At 49.5% G+C, this 16,855-nt stretch overlaps 1 protein-coding gene across 1 annotated transcript in view; it reads left to right on the top strand.

The window, feature by feature from the left end:
• The first annotated feature begins 13,309 nt into the window (after window positions 1-13,309).
• Window positions 13,310-16,855, top strand: part of LRP1 (LDL receptor related protein 1) — an 81,244-nt gene continuing 77,698 nt past the window's right edge. Inside the window, exon 1 of the mRNA XM_041757287.1 lies at window positions 13,310-13,810. Within this exon, the coding sequence (XP_041613221.1) occupies window positions 13,744-13,810 (67 nt within the window). The 5' untranslated portion in view covers window positions 13,310-13,743. The remainder of the gene's footprint in view (window positions 13,811-16,855) is intronic.

Genomic DNA, 16,855 nt, shown 5'->3' with positions numbered 1-16,855 from the left:
ATGAACTAATTAACTAATTAATTTCTTATGGATGTAGACTTTAGAGGCAAATCTGAGTCCACGTAAGACTTTTGTGACTGTGTGTCAACCCCTTAAATGCAGACAACAGTTTAGCAAAACTCAAGGAGGCACTCTTCTTCAGGTTGTGCAATTGTAGGGTTACCTAGACTTTTAGTAATGACACTCCCACTTGGGTGACCCTGGGAGTGAGTGCCTTGCTTGCCTCACCATCCTCTGGGCCCTGCCATTCCACCAGGTGGTCATATAGATTACCCCAGAGGGACGCCTGGGTGGCTCAGCAGTTGAGCATCTGCCTTTGGCTCAGGGAATGATCCCAGAGTCCCGGGATTGAGTCCCACATTGGGCTCCCCGAAGGGAGCCTGCTTCTCCCTCTGCCTCTCTCTCTGTGTTTCTCTCATGAATAAATATGTAAAATCTTTAGAATAAAATAAAGTAAAAAACTTGAGGTCTTTAAGGGGCAGTTGGTAAGCCAATAGCGAGTCACAAAATCAATTTGTAGAGTGTTTTAGTTTGCTGGACTGCCATACAAAGCACCACAAGTTGGGTTGGCTTAAACAATAGAAATGTTTTATCTCACAGTTCTGGAAGCTGAAGGTGCCAGATCAAGGTGTTGGCAGGGTTGGTCCCTTCAGAGAGCTGTGAGCGAAAAAATCTGTTCTCGGTATCATCCTTTGACTTATCTATGGGCGTCTCCAGGTTCACACATTGTGTTCTCCCTATATTTGAGCCTGTCTCCAAATTTCCCCTTTTCATAAGGACACCAGTCATATGGGCTTAGGGCCCATCCTTAATGACCTCATTTTAACTTCATTCCCTCTGTACAGTCCCTATCCCCAAATAAGGTTACATTTTGATATACTGGGTGAACCTCAAGTGAAGATGCATTTTTGAGGGACATAGGAACTCAACACATGAAAATACAAATTAAAACAATTTTTGAGGGGTGCCTGGGTAGCTCATGCAGGTAAGCATCTGACTCTTGATTTTGGCTCAGGTCATGATCTCAGAGTCCTGAGATCGAGCTCCCAAGTTGGACTCTGTGCTCTGTGTGGAGTCTGCTTGTCCTTCTCTCTCTGCTCCTTCCTTTACTCACTCTCTCTTGAATAAATAAATAAATAAATAATCTTTTAAAAATGTTTTTTTAAAGAAAGATTTTATTTATTTATTCATGAAAGACACATAGAGAGAGCCAAAGACATAGGAAAGGGAAGGAGAAGCAGGCTCCATGCAGGGAGACTGATGTGGGACTTGATCCCAGATCTTGGTATCACGCCCTGAGCGAAAGGCAGGTGCTCAAACGCTGAGCCACTCAGGGGTCCCTAAAAATGTTTTAAAGTAATTAATTAATTTAAAGTAAGCTCTACACCCAACGTGGCGCTTGAACTCAAGACCCTGAGATCAAGAATCACATGCTGAAAAAAAAAAAAAAAAAAGAATCACATGCTGTGGGGCACCTGAGTGGCCCAGTGATTGAGTCTGCCTTTGGCTCAGGTCGTGATCCCAGGGTCCTGGGGTCAAGTCCCGCATCAGGCTCCCCACGAGAGCCTGCTTCTCCCTCTGCCTGTGTCTCTGCCTCTCTCTCTGTGTCTCTCATGACTAAATAATACAATCTTTAAAAAAAAAAGAAAAAGAAAAAGAATCTCATGCTCTACTGACTGAGCCAGCCAGGCACCCTGAAAATATGAATTTTTTTTGAAAATATGAATTTTTGAGAGCCACAGTTCAACCCGTCACACTGAGTCTTGACCATTACTTTTTAAAAACAAAGTAGAATAAAATAGAAAATATCAGAATGCATCACACACACAAAAAGATAAGTATTGGGTTTTTTTTTTAAGATTTTATTTATTTATTCATGAGAGACACAGAAAGAGAGAGAGGCAGAGGAAGAAGCAGGCTCCACGGAGGGAGCCCGATGCGGGACTCGATCTTGGCACCCCAGGATCACCCCAGGATCACCCCAAGATCACCCCAGGATCATTTGCCTGAGCCAAAGGCAAATGCTGAGCCACCCAGGCATCCAAATAAAACTTTTGTTTCAGTTTTATATTGCTATCTGAGTTCTAGGTCTTCAAATAAAAGATATTTTTTATTGCAGGCTATGATCATAAACAAAGCACCATTTGGCTGTTGGTAACTATCATGTATCACTTTGCATTGCTTTTTAATTATTTTATGGGTATTTCCTTCTTTGACAAAAACAGAAGCTCCCAGCGGGCGGGGATTCACACCGCGGGGCGCATTGCTCTGCAGCTGGACCAGCCGTGTGCTTTCCTGCTGTGAATACGGGACTACCACTTACTGAGTCTTTACTAGGTACCTGGTGCTGGGCTAGATGTTTTACAAGCTCTCTTATATAAGGACTAAACTTCCTTATGGACTGATGGCAGGAGCTCAGTGCATTTCACAGACAAGATGAATGGGGGTGCCATGTTCCGGAGCCCTGGAGTGTCCTGGGATTTGTGGGGGATTGAGGGATAGAAGGAAAGGTCACAGAAGAAGCACATGAGAAGCTGCTGCGGGCCCCTAGCCAGCTCAGGCCTTTGCCATTCTCCCTGAAATTTCCATCCACCTTGACACCAACTCAACACTTAGATGAAACAGAGGCCATGAATTGGAAACTCCCCCAGTGTCTCCCAGCCAACACATATATTCATCAGTACCTGCCCCTTTCCTGGAGGCACGGAGGAAACGGGGCCTCTGTCCTGTACCTGCCTCAGGTATGTCTCTTCACCTCCCGCACCACTCCCTCTGCCTCCTCAGGCACCGTTCCATTCATTGTCCCCTCAATCCTCCAAATATCCAACTTCTCATTCTCTAATTATTACAGCTCTTTACTCTCAGCATATACACTTGTTCAAATCCCCTCATCTTTAAAAAAAGTAAAATCAAACTGATAAACATATAAAACCAACGCTCCCAGAACATGTGTTAAGTCAGCAAAAATTTGTTGGGTGTCTGTTCTCAGTTTCTTATAGCTGACGGGGGAGTCAGATTAGTTAGCAAATAGTGATATTATGGAATAATCAGGGCTGTGAGTCCAGTGAATCACAGGGCGCCGTGTGGCACACAGGAGAGGGATCTAAACTGGGGGGCGGGGGGGGGCACCTGGTGGCTCAGTGGTTGAGTGTCTGCCTTTGGCTCAGGGCATGATCCTAGGGTCTTGGGATCAAGTCCTACATTGGGCCTGCTTCTCCCTCTGCCTGTGTCTCTGCCTCTCTGTGTGTCTCTCATGAATAAATAAATAAAACATCTTTTTAAAAGATAAACTAGGTAGGGGGTAGGGGAGATCAGGGATGGCTTCCTATAAGGGGTGATGCCTGAACTAAATCTTGAAGGAAAAATAGGAGTTATTCAGGCAAAGAAGAAAAGGGGAGTTAAACCGGAAAGAAGGTCTAGCATTTGCAAAAGGATAGCTACTGCTGGAGCATGGTACCTTCTGGAAGTGGGTGGTAGTTGGCAACGGGAAAACATTAGAAAATTTAGGCAGGTGAATAATATGATGCGGTTTATCAGAGACCTCTCTAGCTGCAGTGTAGAGGATGGATTTAAAGTGGAAGTCTGGGGATCCCTGGGTGGTGCAGTGGTTTGGCGCCTGCCTTTGGCCCAGGGCGCGATCCTGGAGACCCAGGATCGAATCCCACGTCGGGCTCCCAGTGCATGGAGCCTGCTTCTCCCTCTGCCTGTGTCTCTGCCTCTCTCTCTCTCTCTCTCTCTCTCTCTCTCTCTCATAAAAAAATAAATAAAGTGCAAGTCTGAACCAGGAGAACAGTTCAGAAGGTTAACAATAAAGGAGGAAGAGATCATTTCATGGAGGAGCAGAAGTGAAGCATTGTGGAATCAGGCGGGTTAGGAAGAGAAGTAAAGACATGAGGAACTGGTGGGTAAGGAAAGAATAGAGTCAGGGAACTGTAAGTCTCAACAGACCGGAAGACCAGCCTTCCTGAGAGCAAAGGCAAAAAGAGCTGGAGGGCTGTGAAGTTATAGTTGGAGACAAGGGGGTGAGATTTCAGTCCTGCTTTCCTGGGAGGGTAGGGTGTAGGTCATGGCTCTGGGAGCGGGTGGCTGTGGCAACATGACAGTGAGTCACTGGAGTTGAGCGTGGCAAGGAACCAAGAGGCCAGGGTGCTGGCTGGACCTGTATGAGTAGTAGAAGCCATCTGGGTTTGCAAAAGACCTGCGGTGGACAGAAATACAGTGGATGAGATGTCAAAGTCTTCAGGGAGTGTGGGCAAGTGACCAGGACATCAGCGGATAACAATACGAGCTAACATTGAGTGAGGGCTTATGCGCCACTTCATTTCCTACCTAAAAATCTAAATGCTGTGCATTTTATCCTACAACGGTACTGTGAGACAGAACTATGTGCCCGAGAGGACCACCACTAACCACATGTGGCTGTTTAATTTTTTTTTTTTTAAGATTTATTTATTTTAAGGATGCCTGGGCAGCTTAGTGGTTTAATGCCTGACTTTGCCCCAGGGCATGATCCTGGAGACCCAGGATGGAGTCCTGAGTCAGGCTCCCTGCATGGAGGAGCCTGCTTCTCCCTCTGCCTGTGTCTCTCATGAATAATTTTTTTTAATTTCTTTTAAAGATTTATTTATTTTAGAGAGAGGGGAGGAGCAGAGGGAAAGGGAAAGAGAAACTCAAGCAGACTCTGCCCTGAGTGCTGAGGGAGGAGCCTGACCTAGGGCTCTATCTCACAATCCTGAGATCACAACCTGAGCCAAGAGTCAATCACTTAATAGAGTGAGTCACCCAGGCTCTGCATGGCTGTTTAATTTTAATTTAAAAATTCAATTCCTCAGATCCACTAGCCGTATTTCAAATGCTCAGTAACCACATATGGCTAACGGCCGCTCTATTAGCACAGACATGGATCATTACCATCATTACAGGAAGTTCTGCTGGATGGCGCTGATAGCCCTCATTTTACAGAGGAGGAAACTGCCATGTGGAAAGGTTAAGTAACCTGCCCAAAGCCAAAATGAGAGAGCTGGGATTTGAATCCAGTTAATCTGGTGTCATCACTGCTGCCCTCAAGCAAGATGCTCCTCATCTTCTCAATAGAAGGTGAAATCGCTGGCCCTTAAAAGGTAGAGGAATTTATAGGACTATCAAGGCAAGCGCTGATGGTGCCCACTGGGCAGCAAGCCTTTCTCCCTTGTTGGCAAAGTCTGGATTCCGTGCAGGTGGTCCCCTCCCACGCATTCAGGGGATGAGTCTTATTGGTCTAGCCAATCTCAGTATTTCCATTCCCCTGGCCAGGAGGACCTTAGGGTGCTCTTGGGGGAGGATTCTGTTCTTCTTCAATCCTAAGTCCACATATGAGGACTGGAACGGGTGACCATGGATGGCACTTAGGATGGAGTGGCAGTGTGAAGAGGTAGAAAATTGATGAATCCACCAGCCCCGGATCTGCTCTAGAACTCCTCTGTGTTCAATTTATCCTAACTGGAATTTGTGTTACTTGCTGCTAGATGTGTCCCTAACTGAGACCCGGGTGGAGCCATATTGACTCTTGGAAATGGACAGCCCCAAGTACCTGACTGCCCTATGCTCCCACACCGCCCATCTTGTGCACCTGGGAGGATAAGTGATAGCTCATTAAAGGACGAGTGTCCTCAGGGAACAGGCAGTTTTCAGATGAGCAAAGAGGGGAAGGGACAATCCGAGCGAAAGGTGATTAAGGGTTTTCTGCAAGGAGGGGGCCAGGGAGCAGTGCAAGGGTGGTCAGGAAGAGGAAGCGCTGAGCTGAATGGAGAAGGGTGGACACCCAATGAGGCCTGCCAAGGATGACAGGATGTGAGCAATGGCATGGGCTCAACTGATCTCAAGCTTCCAAATGGAGCTCTGAGCCTGTCAGAGGCTTGCTGTGGCCAACAGAGGAACAAGTGGCAACCTTGGTGGGTGGGCAAACATCTCTGGAAGGAGTCAGCTGTGGTCAGGATTGAGCAGGAATCAGAGGCAAGGAAATTCCAGCCCTCAACTGGCCCTCTAATTACTGTCTTGCCTCTCTTTCTCTCTTCCCCTGTATAGCCAAATTCTTGGGAAAGCTATTCACATTCATTGTCTTCCCTTCCTCACCTCCTCAGGACACTGCCAGTGAGTGGCTGACCGCAGCAGTCTACTGAAATTATTCTGGGTCACACATGGCCACCTACATGCTGGGGACAACCTCTCCTATCTTTCTCTGGCTGGGCCTCTCAGCAGTATTTAACACTGTCAGCCACTCTTGAGTAAGCTCTCCCCTCATTGATTTTCCTGCCCCCTCTCTCCTAGTCTTCCTCCTACCCCTCGGGGGGCTCCTTCTCAGTCTTGTCATCCCAGCCTACTCTTCCTGTATAATCTCATCCACACCCAAGGCTGAAGCATCCCAGCAGCAAAGCAATATAATATGGTGGTTAAAACCATGGCCTCTGAGGCCAGGGCACCTAAGTTCAAACCCTTGCCCTACCGCTCCATTGCTGCGTGACATCCAAACCCTTATCAAGATACATATGGTTGTTCTCACCCCGGCCCCCAGGGGGAGCCACTATTCTGATTTTTTTTTTTTCTTCTCTTTTTTCACTATGGGTAGTGAATTAGTTTGTTCTGGAATTCATACAAATGGAGTAAAACAGGACGTGCTTTTTAGGTTTGGCTTCTTTTACTCACCGGATGAATGCTCTGAGATCATCCATGTTGTGTGTATCCATGGTTTGTCCATTTTTATTCCTAAGTAGTATCCCATTGTAGGGATATACCACAGTTTGTTTATCCTTTTATTTTTTTAATGATAGACACCTGGGCTGTCTATCAACAGTTTTTGGCTATTATGAAGAAAACTGCTATGAACACTCTTTATTTATTTATTTATTTATTTATTTTTACAAACATTCTTTAAAAAAAAGATTTTATTTATTCATTCATGAGAGACAGAGAGAGAGAGAGAGCAAGGCAGAGACACAGGCAGAGGGAGAAGCAGGCTCCATGCAGGGAGCCCGACTTGGGACTCAAACCCAGGTCTCTAGGATCAGGCCCTGGACTGAAGGCCGGTGCTAAACTGCTGAGCCACCCGGGTTGCCCAACATTCTTTTTTTTTTTTTTTTTTTTTAAGATTTTTATTTATTTGAGAGAAAGAGACAGCAAGAGAGCATGAGCAGGGGGGGGAGGCAAAAAAATTGGGTTATCTTTTTATTACTGTTACAAAAATTTTTTTATATACCCTGGATACCAGTTCTTTGTCAGATCAAATTTTGCTTACCTATTTGGCTTGCTTTTTCATTTTCTTAATGGCATCTTTGATAAATAAAATTTTAAAATCTTGATGTTTCTTTTATAACCATATACATTTTTTTTACCTCCAAGTCATGAAGATATTCTATGTTCTCACCTAAAAGTTTATAATTGTAGCTGTTATGCCTCATTCCTCTGATCCATCTTGAATTAATTTTTGCATATAGTATGACGTAGTGGTCAAGGTTCACTTATTTCTTCCTTATGGATATTCAGTCGTTTCTACACCATTTGGTGAAAAGACAGACCTTTCACCAGTGGATTGCTTTGACACCTTTGTCAAAATCAAATGACCTTTATTTAAGTGTGAGCCTATTTCTGGCCCCTTTTATTCTGTCCCATGGATCTGTTTGTCAACCCTTAATGCAAGTACTACTACACTTTTTTTTTTTTAAGACTCTATTTATTTAGGGGATCCCTGGGTGGTGGAGCGGTTTGGCACCTGCCTTTGGCCCAGGGCGCGATCCTGGAGACCCGGGATCAAATCCCACGTCGGGCTCCCGGTGCATGGAGCCTGCTTCTCCCTCTGTCTGTGTCTCTGCCTCTCTCTCTCTCTCTCTGTGTGACTATCATAAATAAATAAAAAAATTTTTAAAAAGACACTTTATTTATTCATGAGAGACACAGAAAGAGACAGGCAGAGACACAGGCAGAGGGAAAAGGAGGCTCCACGTAGGGAGCCGGACGTGGGACTTGATCCCAGGTCTCTAGGATCATGCCCTGGGAGGAAGGCGGTGCTAAACCGCTGAGCCACCCGGGCTGCCCAGTACTACACTTTCTTGATTACTGCAGCTTATAAGTCTTGAAGTCAAGTAATACAAGTCTTCTATTTTTTTTTTTTTTAAGATTTTATTTATCTACTCATGAGAGACACAGAGAGAGAGGCAGAATAACAGGCAGAGGGAGACACAGGCCTCATGCAGGGAGCCCGATGCGGGACTCGATCCTGGGACTCCAGAATCACGCCCTGGGCTGAAGGCAGGCGCTCAACTGCTGAGCCACCCAGGCGTCCCACTACAAGTTTTGTAATGTTGGGATTTTCAGGTGATTCTATCGGGCGGCCAAAATTTGAGAACATTCTAATGTGAGCGGAAGTCTCTAGTACTAGCTTTCTGCGTCACTACCATCTAGGCTGACATGATAAAATGATTAATATACTTGATTTTTTTAAAAAGATTTTATTTATTTATTCATGAGAGACACAGAGAGAGAGAGTGAGAGGCAGAGACACAGGCAGAAGGAGAAGCAGGCTCCATGCAGAGAACCCGATGTGGGACTTGATCCCGAGACTCCAGGACCATGCCCTGGGCCGAAGGCAGGCACTAAACCGCTGAGCCACCCAGGGATCCCGAATATACTTGATTTTATATCCTTAGTCTGGAATAGTCTTCCTCTTCCTCTCTATGGCTGGTGCATTAGGGCTTCATCAATGTCTTACCTGGGTCCCCATTACTTCTAGAAAAAAACATTCTAACTACTTAGTGTGGCCAAGATCACCCTTCGTGATCAGGTTCCCTCATATTTCATCCATTACCCTCCCCAATAAGTTTCTTGAACTTCAGCCATACCATATTTGCCATTTGTGCTTTAAATTTCCTCATGCCTCTATGTCTTTGCCTATCCTCCAGCCTAAAACACACTTTCTTCCTGTCATTGCTTGCCATCTTCCTCTCTTTAAGTAACATGTAGTTTGCCATCATATGCCCAGCTCTGCTTTGATCCCTTTATCTGGAATAGTTATCATGCTCTGGTTCCCTCTGTGATTGCCTTTATCATAGGCATTCGGCAATGTGTTGTGATTGTCAATCATCAGGTTGAGCAATCCTACTAAATTGTAGGGTTCTTGAAGGCTGAGACCATGTGTTCCCATCTCTTGTCCCAAGCAATGTGTCCAGCACATATGAAGTACCTAATAAATGTTGGTTAAGTGAATCAAAGTGGGCTCCAATCTGCACTGTGATTTGGGGGAGATTCTTTAATCTCCCTGAGCCTCTATTGCTCTATCGGTAAACTGGAAATAACACCTATGCCATAAGGTGGCTATGAGATGTAAGTGAGCTAATCCATGTAAAATCCATCGCGTGGGCTTGGTACACGGTAAGCGCTCAATAAATCTTGTTTCTTGGGCTCAATCGGTTAAGCATCCCGCTCTTGATTTTGGCTCAAGTCATGATCTCAGGGTCATCTCAGGGATGGAGCCCTACATCAGGATCCCTGCTTCTCTCCCTATCCTGTCTCCTTCTGTCCCTCCCCCTAAGTGAGGGCACTCTCACTTTCTCTCTCTAAAATAAACAAATAAATCTTTTTTAAAAATAAAAATAAATCTTGGTTCTTTTCCCAAGGTCTGTAAGACCCTACCCAACACCCTTCCTATTCACACTTCTTCAACTGACCACTAGGTGGTGGCAGTCTCTGGCCTGACATTCAGTCCCAGCTTTAATGCCCCATCCCAGTGCCTGTTTATATTCAGACAAGAAAGGGAAATATTTAATAATTTACTGGGAGATCCAAAAGGGAGATATCCTCTTTCTACTAGGATAGCTTTCTACTACTAATGTCACCATTCTAGGTATCCCAATCATAGATTGCAGAGCACTCCTTCTTGATTTCTTGCTATTTGGGTTATGATTCTAACCCAAGGATTTAAAGATGAAAGAAATCTCCTCCCCCTCCTCCTCCTCCTCCTTCACTACTTAAGGATAAAAGGGGAATGGGGCACCTGGTTGGTTCAGTCCACAGAGCATGCAACTCTAGATCTCAAAGTTGTAAGTTCAAACCCTACATTGGGAGTAGAGATTACTTAAAAATAAAAATAAAATGTCTTTTAAAAAAGAATAAAAGTGGGGTGACAAGAAGCCAAGGCAGAGAAGGACTGAATAATGAGTGCTATAGGAGAAAGACAAGAAAGTTGTCTATAGTCATATCTCATTGGACAGTGATCAATTTGATTGTCTCCTCTCCCAGGGCAAGCACCCCTAGTCCTAACACTTCTATTAGCCTCCTCTAATCAAGAGCTTCTCATACTGGGTGGATACAAAGAAGTAAAAGATATGATCTTTGCCCCTAAGGAGTTTATGGTCTCCTGGCAGGCACAGAAATCCCAAATTGAATGCTAAATTCTAGGTATTGAGGCTATCTTGAGTCCAAGTTTGGAAGAAGATAGGAGAGCTTTTCTGAAGATGGTAGGGAGGAGCTGGAAAGACAGTATAATTAAGGGAAATATTCACTCTCTTATCTTACAGAGACACCCTCAGCAGTTCACATACTGGAAATAACCCAAGAGCCCAAAAGTCCCAAGCAAGGAGATCTAAGTAACCAATATAAAGAGTGCGCTAGATGTCTGTGTTTAATGTGGAAAGGGAGCAAGATAAGTTAATTGAAAAAAGTAAGTTCCAGAACAGTATATATTGTATGAACTTATTTGTGGTTTTAAAGGATGTCTATTCATATTTGTCATTAAAACAATTTTAGGGGCAACTGGGTGGCTCAGTCAGTTGAGTGTCCGACTCTTGATTTGGGCTCGGGCTGTGAGATCAAGCCCCATCTTGAGCTCTGTGCTGGGTGTGGAACCTACTTAAGATTCTCTCTCTCCCTCTGCCCCTCCTTCCCTAAAGAAACTTAATTTAAAAATCATAAATAAAAAAATTTAAAAATACCTTCTGAAGGAGGTCCAAGGAACTCTTAAGAATTCTTACGAGTGGTTCTTCTTAAGAGTGGTTACTGTGACAGTAGGACTGAAGAATAAGATCTTGGAGCTTAGCAAGTTTACTTTCACCTTCGTATACTTCCTATACTCTTCCTGTACCTTTCTATACTCTGAGCTTTTAAACTAAGTGTTACCATGTTTCAGCGGGTAAAGAGTTTCACATCTGATCCGGCTGTCTATAGATACCCAGCAGAGTTTTACCACCCAGGAAGAGACACAGGGCAAGCAGTTTCAGGAAGATTCCCTTATGAAAGACACCAGAGAAAAAGAATGAAATAACCTCTCACAGCTCCCTTGGTCACCCCAGATATCTTTTTCCTTTCATTTAAAAAAAAATATTTTATTTATTTATTCATGAGAGACACAGAGACAGAGGCAGGGACAGAGGCAGGCACCCTATGGGAAGCCAGATGCGGGACTCGATTCCAGGACCCCAGGATCACCACCTGAACTGAAAGCAGATGCTAAACCACTGAGCCACCCAGGTGCTCCAGCTTTTTTCCTTTCAGAGCTGCCCTAAGTGTGTTTTGCTTGGACCACAACATTGGGAGGGGAGAGGGTCCCGGGAAAGCAAAGAACCTAGTAGACGCTCATTAAAAACGGTGAGCCCCCCCAAAATAAAATAAAATAAAAAATAAAAATAAATAAAAACGGTGAGCCCTGCAATGTGCCTATCACAGTGTTAGCCCATGAAGGCTAGATAAAAAGATGAATACGCCCCCAATCCTGCCCAGAAACTTTCTGGCAGTGGAAATGGAGGAAATCTGAAGCTATATTTCAAAGGACAAAATGACAGGCCTTGAGCAGAGGCTTTCAAGATCAGATAGAGAAGAGAAAGGCCTGATGAGCAATCAGCGAAATGTCTGAAGCTTCTAGCCCAGGAGACTAAAAGCAGGTGGCCCTGGCCTTGAGTGAAGCGAGCTAGGGGGAAGCTCTGGTTTGGGAAAAAACAGTTCCTTCTGGATTCTTCTCACTCTCATTGCCATCAATGGGACAAGTCCTCCATGCTGCTCTGCTTTCAAGCCTGGTGTGAGGATTTGGGGCCCTTCCCACTCCTCGAGTCGAGTTTGCAAAGTGAGAAGGGTGGTGCAACCGTCCCTCCTGTCTAGCGTCAACCTCGGTCTGGAAGCCCCCCGTTGCCTGCTGCCCCCCTGAACTCTGACTTCCAGAGACCAGAAAGTCGGAGACCGAAGGCACGACGTTAACGCAGCGCCCAGAAGGGGGCAGTGGCCAGAAGCACACTCGGGGCTCCGGGAACCGCCCGGCGCCTGTAGGACTCCGCGCGGTTCCCTGGCGGGCTCGGGGCCGGGACAAAGGTCCGGCGGCACTCAGCGGACCCCGCGGACCCCGGGGCCTGGAAGCGGGGGTCCAGGGCCCCTCGTTTTACTCCAAATCCCTGTTGCTCGGAATCCAAAACCCCGACTGAGGGCGGGGGGGGAGTCTGTCCGAAGGTATAAAAAACAAAACATAGAAGAGCCCAGACCTCGGGGTGAAGGGGTGGCCCTCCCCCAACCCCACCCGCTGGTGACTCACCTCCCTCCAAACCAGGGCCTGCCCCTCCCGCGCCCGGTGCCAGGCGAGCAGGGTGGGGCGGGCAGCAAGGTGGGCTCCATCCCCGAGCCCCGGGCGGCCGGACAAGCTCCGGCGTGTCCCCGCGGGTGTCCCTGTTTACCCGGAGCCCGGGCGGGGGAGGGGGCGGGCCCCGCAGCCCCTCCCCCAGCCCTCCCTCGAGGGCCCCGATCCAGGTCTCGCTTTTCCAGGCTCCGGACCAAACCTCAGCCTTTCCCCGCGTGTCGCGCGCGGACTGGCGACCCCCGCCCCCACTCCGGGCGGCAGAGGCGCAGCCAGGGCCCTCGAGGCGATCGGGCCGCGGCCCGGCCCCCGGCCCCCGGCCCCCGGCCCCCCAGACGGAGCCCGAGCTCCCCGGGCATGACGCCGAGTTTCCAAGAGAAGCCCCCAGCGCCCGCCCGCCCGCCCCCAGCCCCGGGCCTGCCGAGACCGGGGACGAGGCCCGGGCGGGGCGAGCGCGCGGCGGCCCCACGGCGGCCCCACGGCGGCTCCACGGCGGCCGGGGCCCCGCACCTCCACTCGCGGCCCGCGCGCTCCCCCTCCCCGGGGCAGCGCGCCAGAGCGGCGCATGCGCACTCCCGGGCCTGCCGCGTAGCTCGCTCTCCCCCCTTTCCCCGCCCCTTCTCTCCCTCCCTCCTCCCGCGTCCCCTCCCTCTCCCCCCCTCACCCCCCCACCCCGTCGCGGCACCTCAGTCCGGGGAACAGTGGAGCGAGCTCCAGGCCCGTGCACTGAGGAGGCGGAAACCGGGGGAGCCCCCCGAGCTCCATCAGGCCCCCTCCGAAGGCTCCCCCACCCGGTCCACGCCCCCCACCCCCTACCCCGCCTCCTCCCAATTGTGCATTTTTGCAGCCGGAGGCGGCTCGGAGATGGGGCTGTGAGCTTCGCTCGGGGAGGGGGAAAGAGGGGAGAAGAGAAAAGCTGGGGGTGAGGGGTTTGGGTTTGGGAGCAGGGGGCGGGCGCGCCCCCGTCGGCAGGCCCTCGCCAAGGGGCTCTGAACTCTACCTCTTCACCCACGCCCCTGATGCTCTTTGCTTAAGGATAGGATAAGAATAGAGAAGGAGGAGGGGAGAAGGAGGAAAAAGGGGGACCCCCCAATTGGGGGGGGCGACGGCAAGAAGTAGCAGGACCAGAGGGGAGGGGGCTGCCGCTTGCATCGGCCCGCACCATGCTGACCCCGCCGCCGCTGCTGCTGCTGCCCCTGCTCTCAGCTCTCGCCGCGGCCGCTATCGACGGTGAGTGAGATTCCGCGGCCCCCTCGGACCCCTGGGGACACCCACTCCCCTGCCCCCACTCCTGCGCTCAGATGGGGAAGAGAGACGCGGGAGGGGGTGCCTTTTGTTATCCCAGTCCAGCTGACACAGCAGCGGCCCGACTGGGGGCGGGGATGGGGGTCCGGTTTGGAGGGTGGGGGCCTTGGGCCAGTGATGCTTCCGGGACCCCCCAGCCCAAACAAAGACCAGAGGCCTGAGAAGGGAGAGGAGGGCTCCCCTTTTTTCGGATTCTGGGATCCAGAGGCCTTCTCTTCCCATATCTGCTGGGGGAGGGCCTCCGCCTCCCCTACATCCTCCACCCCCCACCCCCCATCTGAAATGTGAAGGAATCCGGATTTGCGATGTGCCGCCCGGCCGCAAAAGGGGGCGCGGGGTGGGGGGGGGTGCTTTTGCAGTGGCCTCTGAATCTTGAAGGGGAGCTGGGTCAGGGTTGCCCTGCTGAGCAGAGGGCAGGCAGGCCCGGGAAGCCTGTGGGTGGGGAGAGGGAGGGCCTGGGGAGGGCCCCTTGCTTGGGTGTGGAATCTGGGCCGGGGAGACCAGGCTGGAGGCCTGGGTCCAGGATCCAGCGGGGCTGCCCGCCTGGGTTCCTAAGTGGGCACTTCCCCCTCTCAGGGCCTCTGTCAGTAGCCTGGATAGAGCTGGGGGTGGGGTGGGGGGGCAGCGATGCTATGTGACTTTGAATTTTCCTTCTTAATTCCTCGGAGCTTTGAGATGAAAAAACGTCAGATGTCATCATTGGGGAAGGGGACTAGAGAATGGCCTGGAATGCTGAGGTGGGAGGGAGGAGGAAGGCTGCTTTCTCCCTGACTTCTGGCTTGATCACAGTTTGGACTGGAAGGAGAGTTGGAGGTTGGATACGGGTTATGGCTGTGCCCCTGCCCCCCGCCCCCAATTCCCAGCTCCTTTAGGATATGTGTTTCCATCATTTCCCTGTCTCCCCCCTCACCATACACACAAACACTTTGTATGCTGCAGTTAGGCTTTGGTTACAACAGAGTCCTTTTGGGGAAATGGGGTGCCCCCTTTCCCCCTCTATGTCAGCTATTTTTCTTTTGCTTGTGAGTCACCGGTTCAAGTCTTGCTCAAGCTTTGAGCTAGGATCATGGGGTTGGGCTGGGCTGGGCCCCTGATTTGAGGAGGCTGAGATCTCATCCCTTCCCGTCATTTTAGTCCATCCACCCAGGGAAAAGACTGGGCCCAATACCATCCACGCACCCCTCCTCCATCTTCTAAATTTTGCCAGGTTGGGATTGGGAAAGTTTTTCTCTGAAACCAGATTGTCTCTCCCTCCCTCCCCTCCCCCCAACTTGCTTCAGTTAGAGGAGAGAGGTTAAGGGTTCAGGAAGTAACTGTGCCCTGAAAGACAGGATTTTCGGTGACCCCCAATGATGCCGTCTTGGGGACTGTCTGTCCCCTTCCCTGCCACTACCTCAATAATCTGCCCAAGAAGAGGAAAGAGGCTCTCTCCTGAATATTCTCTAGACCAGCCCTGCAGGCAGCCCGAGCCCATGACTTCCTTGTTGTTTTTTCCTCTTTTCTCAAATCTGTGAGGTGGGAAAGGAGACTCAGGCAGAGGGGTTTAGGTGCATGACTTCTAGGAGGAATAGAAAAAAAATTTGAGAGAGAGAGAGCCATCAGGAACCCCGTGATGGAGGGTAGATGGAGTTAGGCAGAAGCAAGAGGGGTCTCCATGAAAAGCCAGAAAGGTCCCCAGCCCATTCAGGAAGGGGGCCAGGTTGCTTCACCCCCAAGGTTCTAAGGGGGCTCTATTTGCCACACTACAGGTTGGCTGGTGGTGAGTGAAAGGGGCAGATGCCGGTCATGTTCTCCTTAACTGTTTCCCTACTCTTTCTTAAAATTTCCTCTGAGCCCATACCTGTGACCCAGCTCAAACTAAAGTGTACCCAGAGTCCCAGGCAGAGGACCCTCCTCAGACACACTGCTGCGCTTACCTTGGGGATGGGAATATGAACCATTGGTCCCACCCCACTCTAAAGGGTGGGAAAGGGGAATTGCTCAGACCTGTAGGGCCAGTGCTATCCAGGGCAGCCTAGAGGATTCTCTTATCTCTACCCCTGCCCTCATGCCTTGGGCCCACAGACATGGAACGTTCTTTGCTTTCCAAAGAAGGAAACCTCCTGACCCCAGATACCTTAATGTCTAACCTTCCTCTCTGCTGCTGTCACAGGCCTTGCTGCTTTCCCCACTTCTTCTGTCTTGTCTGCTATGCCTGAACTCACATGGGGTTCCCTTCTCTTTGGGGAGCAGTGTCACCCCCCTAGGAAACAGAATTGAGTGTTTTGCTCCCAGGGAGGAGGAGGAAGCAGCTGAGGTGGGGGATGGGCAAAGGGTTATTGAGGATCCTGCTGAGATTAGGAACATTTTGGTGTGGGGAGGGCAGCCCCAGCAGACAGGGCTCAGGGAAATCAGGGAAGGCCAACCGCTTCCCTCTCCACACCCCTCTCCACACACCCCTCCGAGCCAGCGAGCCACCGTGTTGCCAGTTATCACACAAGCGGCACAGTTTAGTTTGAAGTGAGTTATGAGGCTGAGGTGTTTGTTGCCTCTCTGAGAGAAGGTTCCAAACTCCTTTTTTTCCCCAGTCAGACCCAGATCCTTGAACACCTCCCCTCTCCCTTGGTCTTCCAAAGCAGGGATGTGTAGCGCATTAATTTGGGGACTGGAAGGGTATTTTGATGTTTGAGGTTGTTTCACAGGACTTCCTATTCTCCAGTCTTGCTCCCCTTTCCTCCATTTTCTCCTTTTTCTTTTTTGGCCCCCAACCTCTCCACTGTCACTGAGCTTCTTAAGGATGTCAGCTGGGGTCCTGCCCAGAGCCAGACCCTGTCCAAATCCCCCCACCTCTTCCAAACTTCTTCTCTAGAGAGCCCTTCTTTATGGAGTCCAACTTTCTTTCCTCCTGCCGCCGGCTTAGCCTTTGCACGTAGAACCCCAAGCTTATTGCCTTTTAGTAATCTCTTGTCAGGGTTCCCCCACCCTGAACCC

This window comes from Vulpes lagopus, chromosome 5 (genome assembly GCF_018345385.1).
Source record: "Vulpes lagopus strain Blue_001 chromosome 5, ASM1834538v1, whole genome shotgun sequence".
Classification (NCBI taxonomy): Eukaryota; Metazoa; Chordata; class Mammalia; order Carnivora; family Canidae; genus Vulpes; species Vulpes lagopus.
This window is presented reverse-complemented; position numbering and strand designations above follow the sequence as displayed.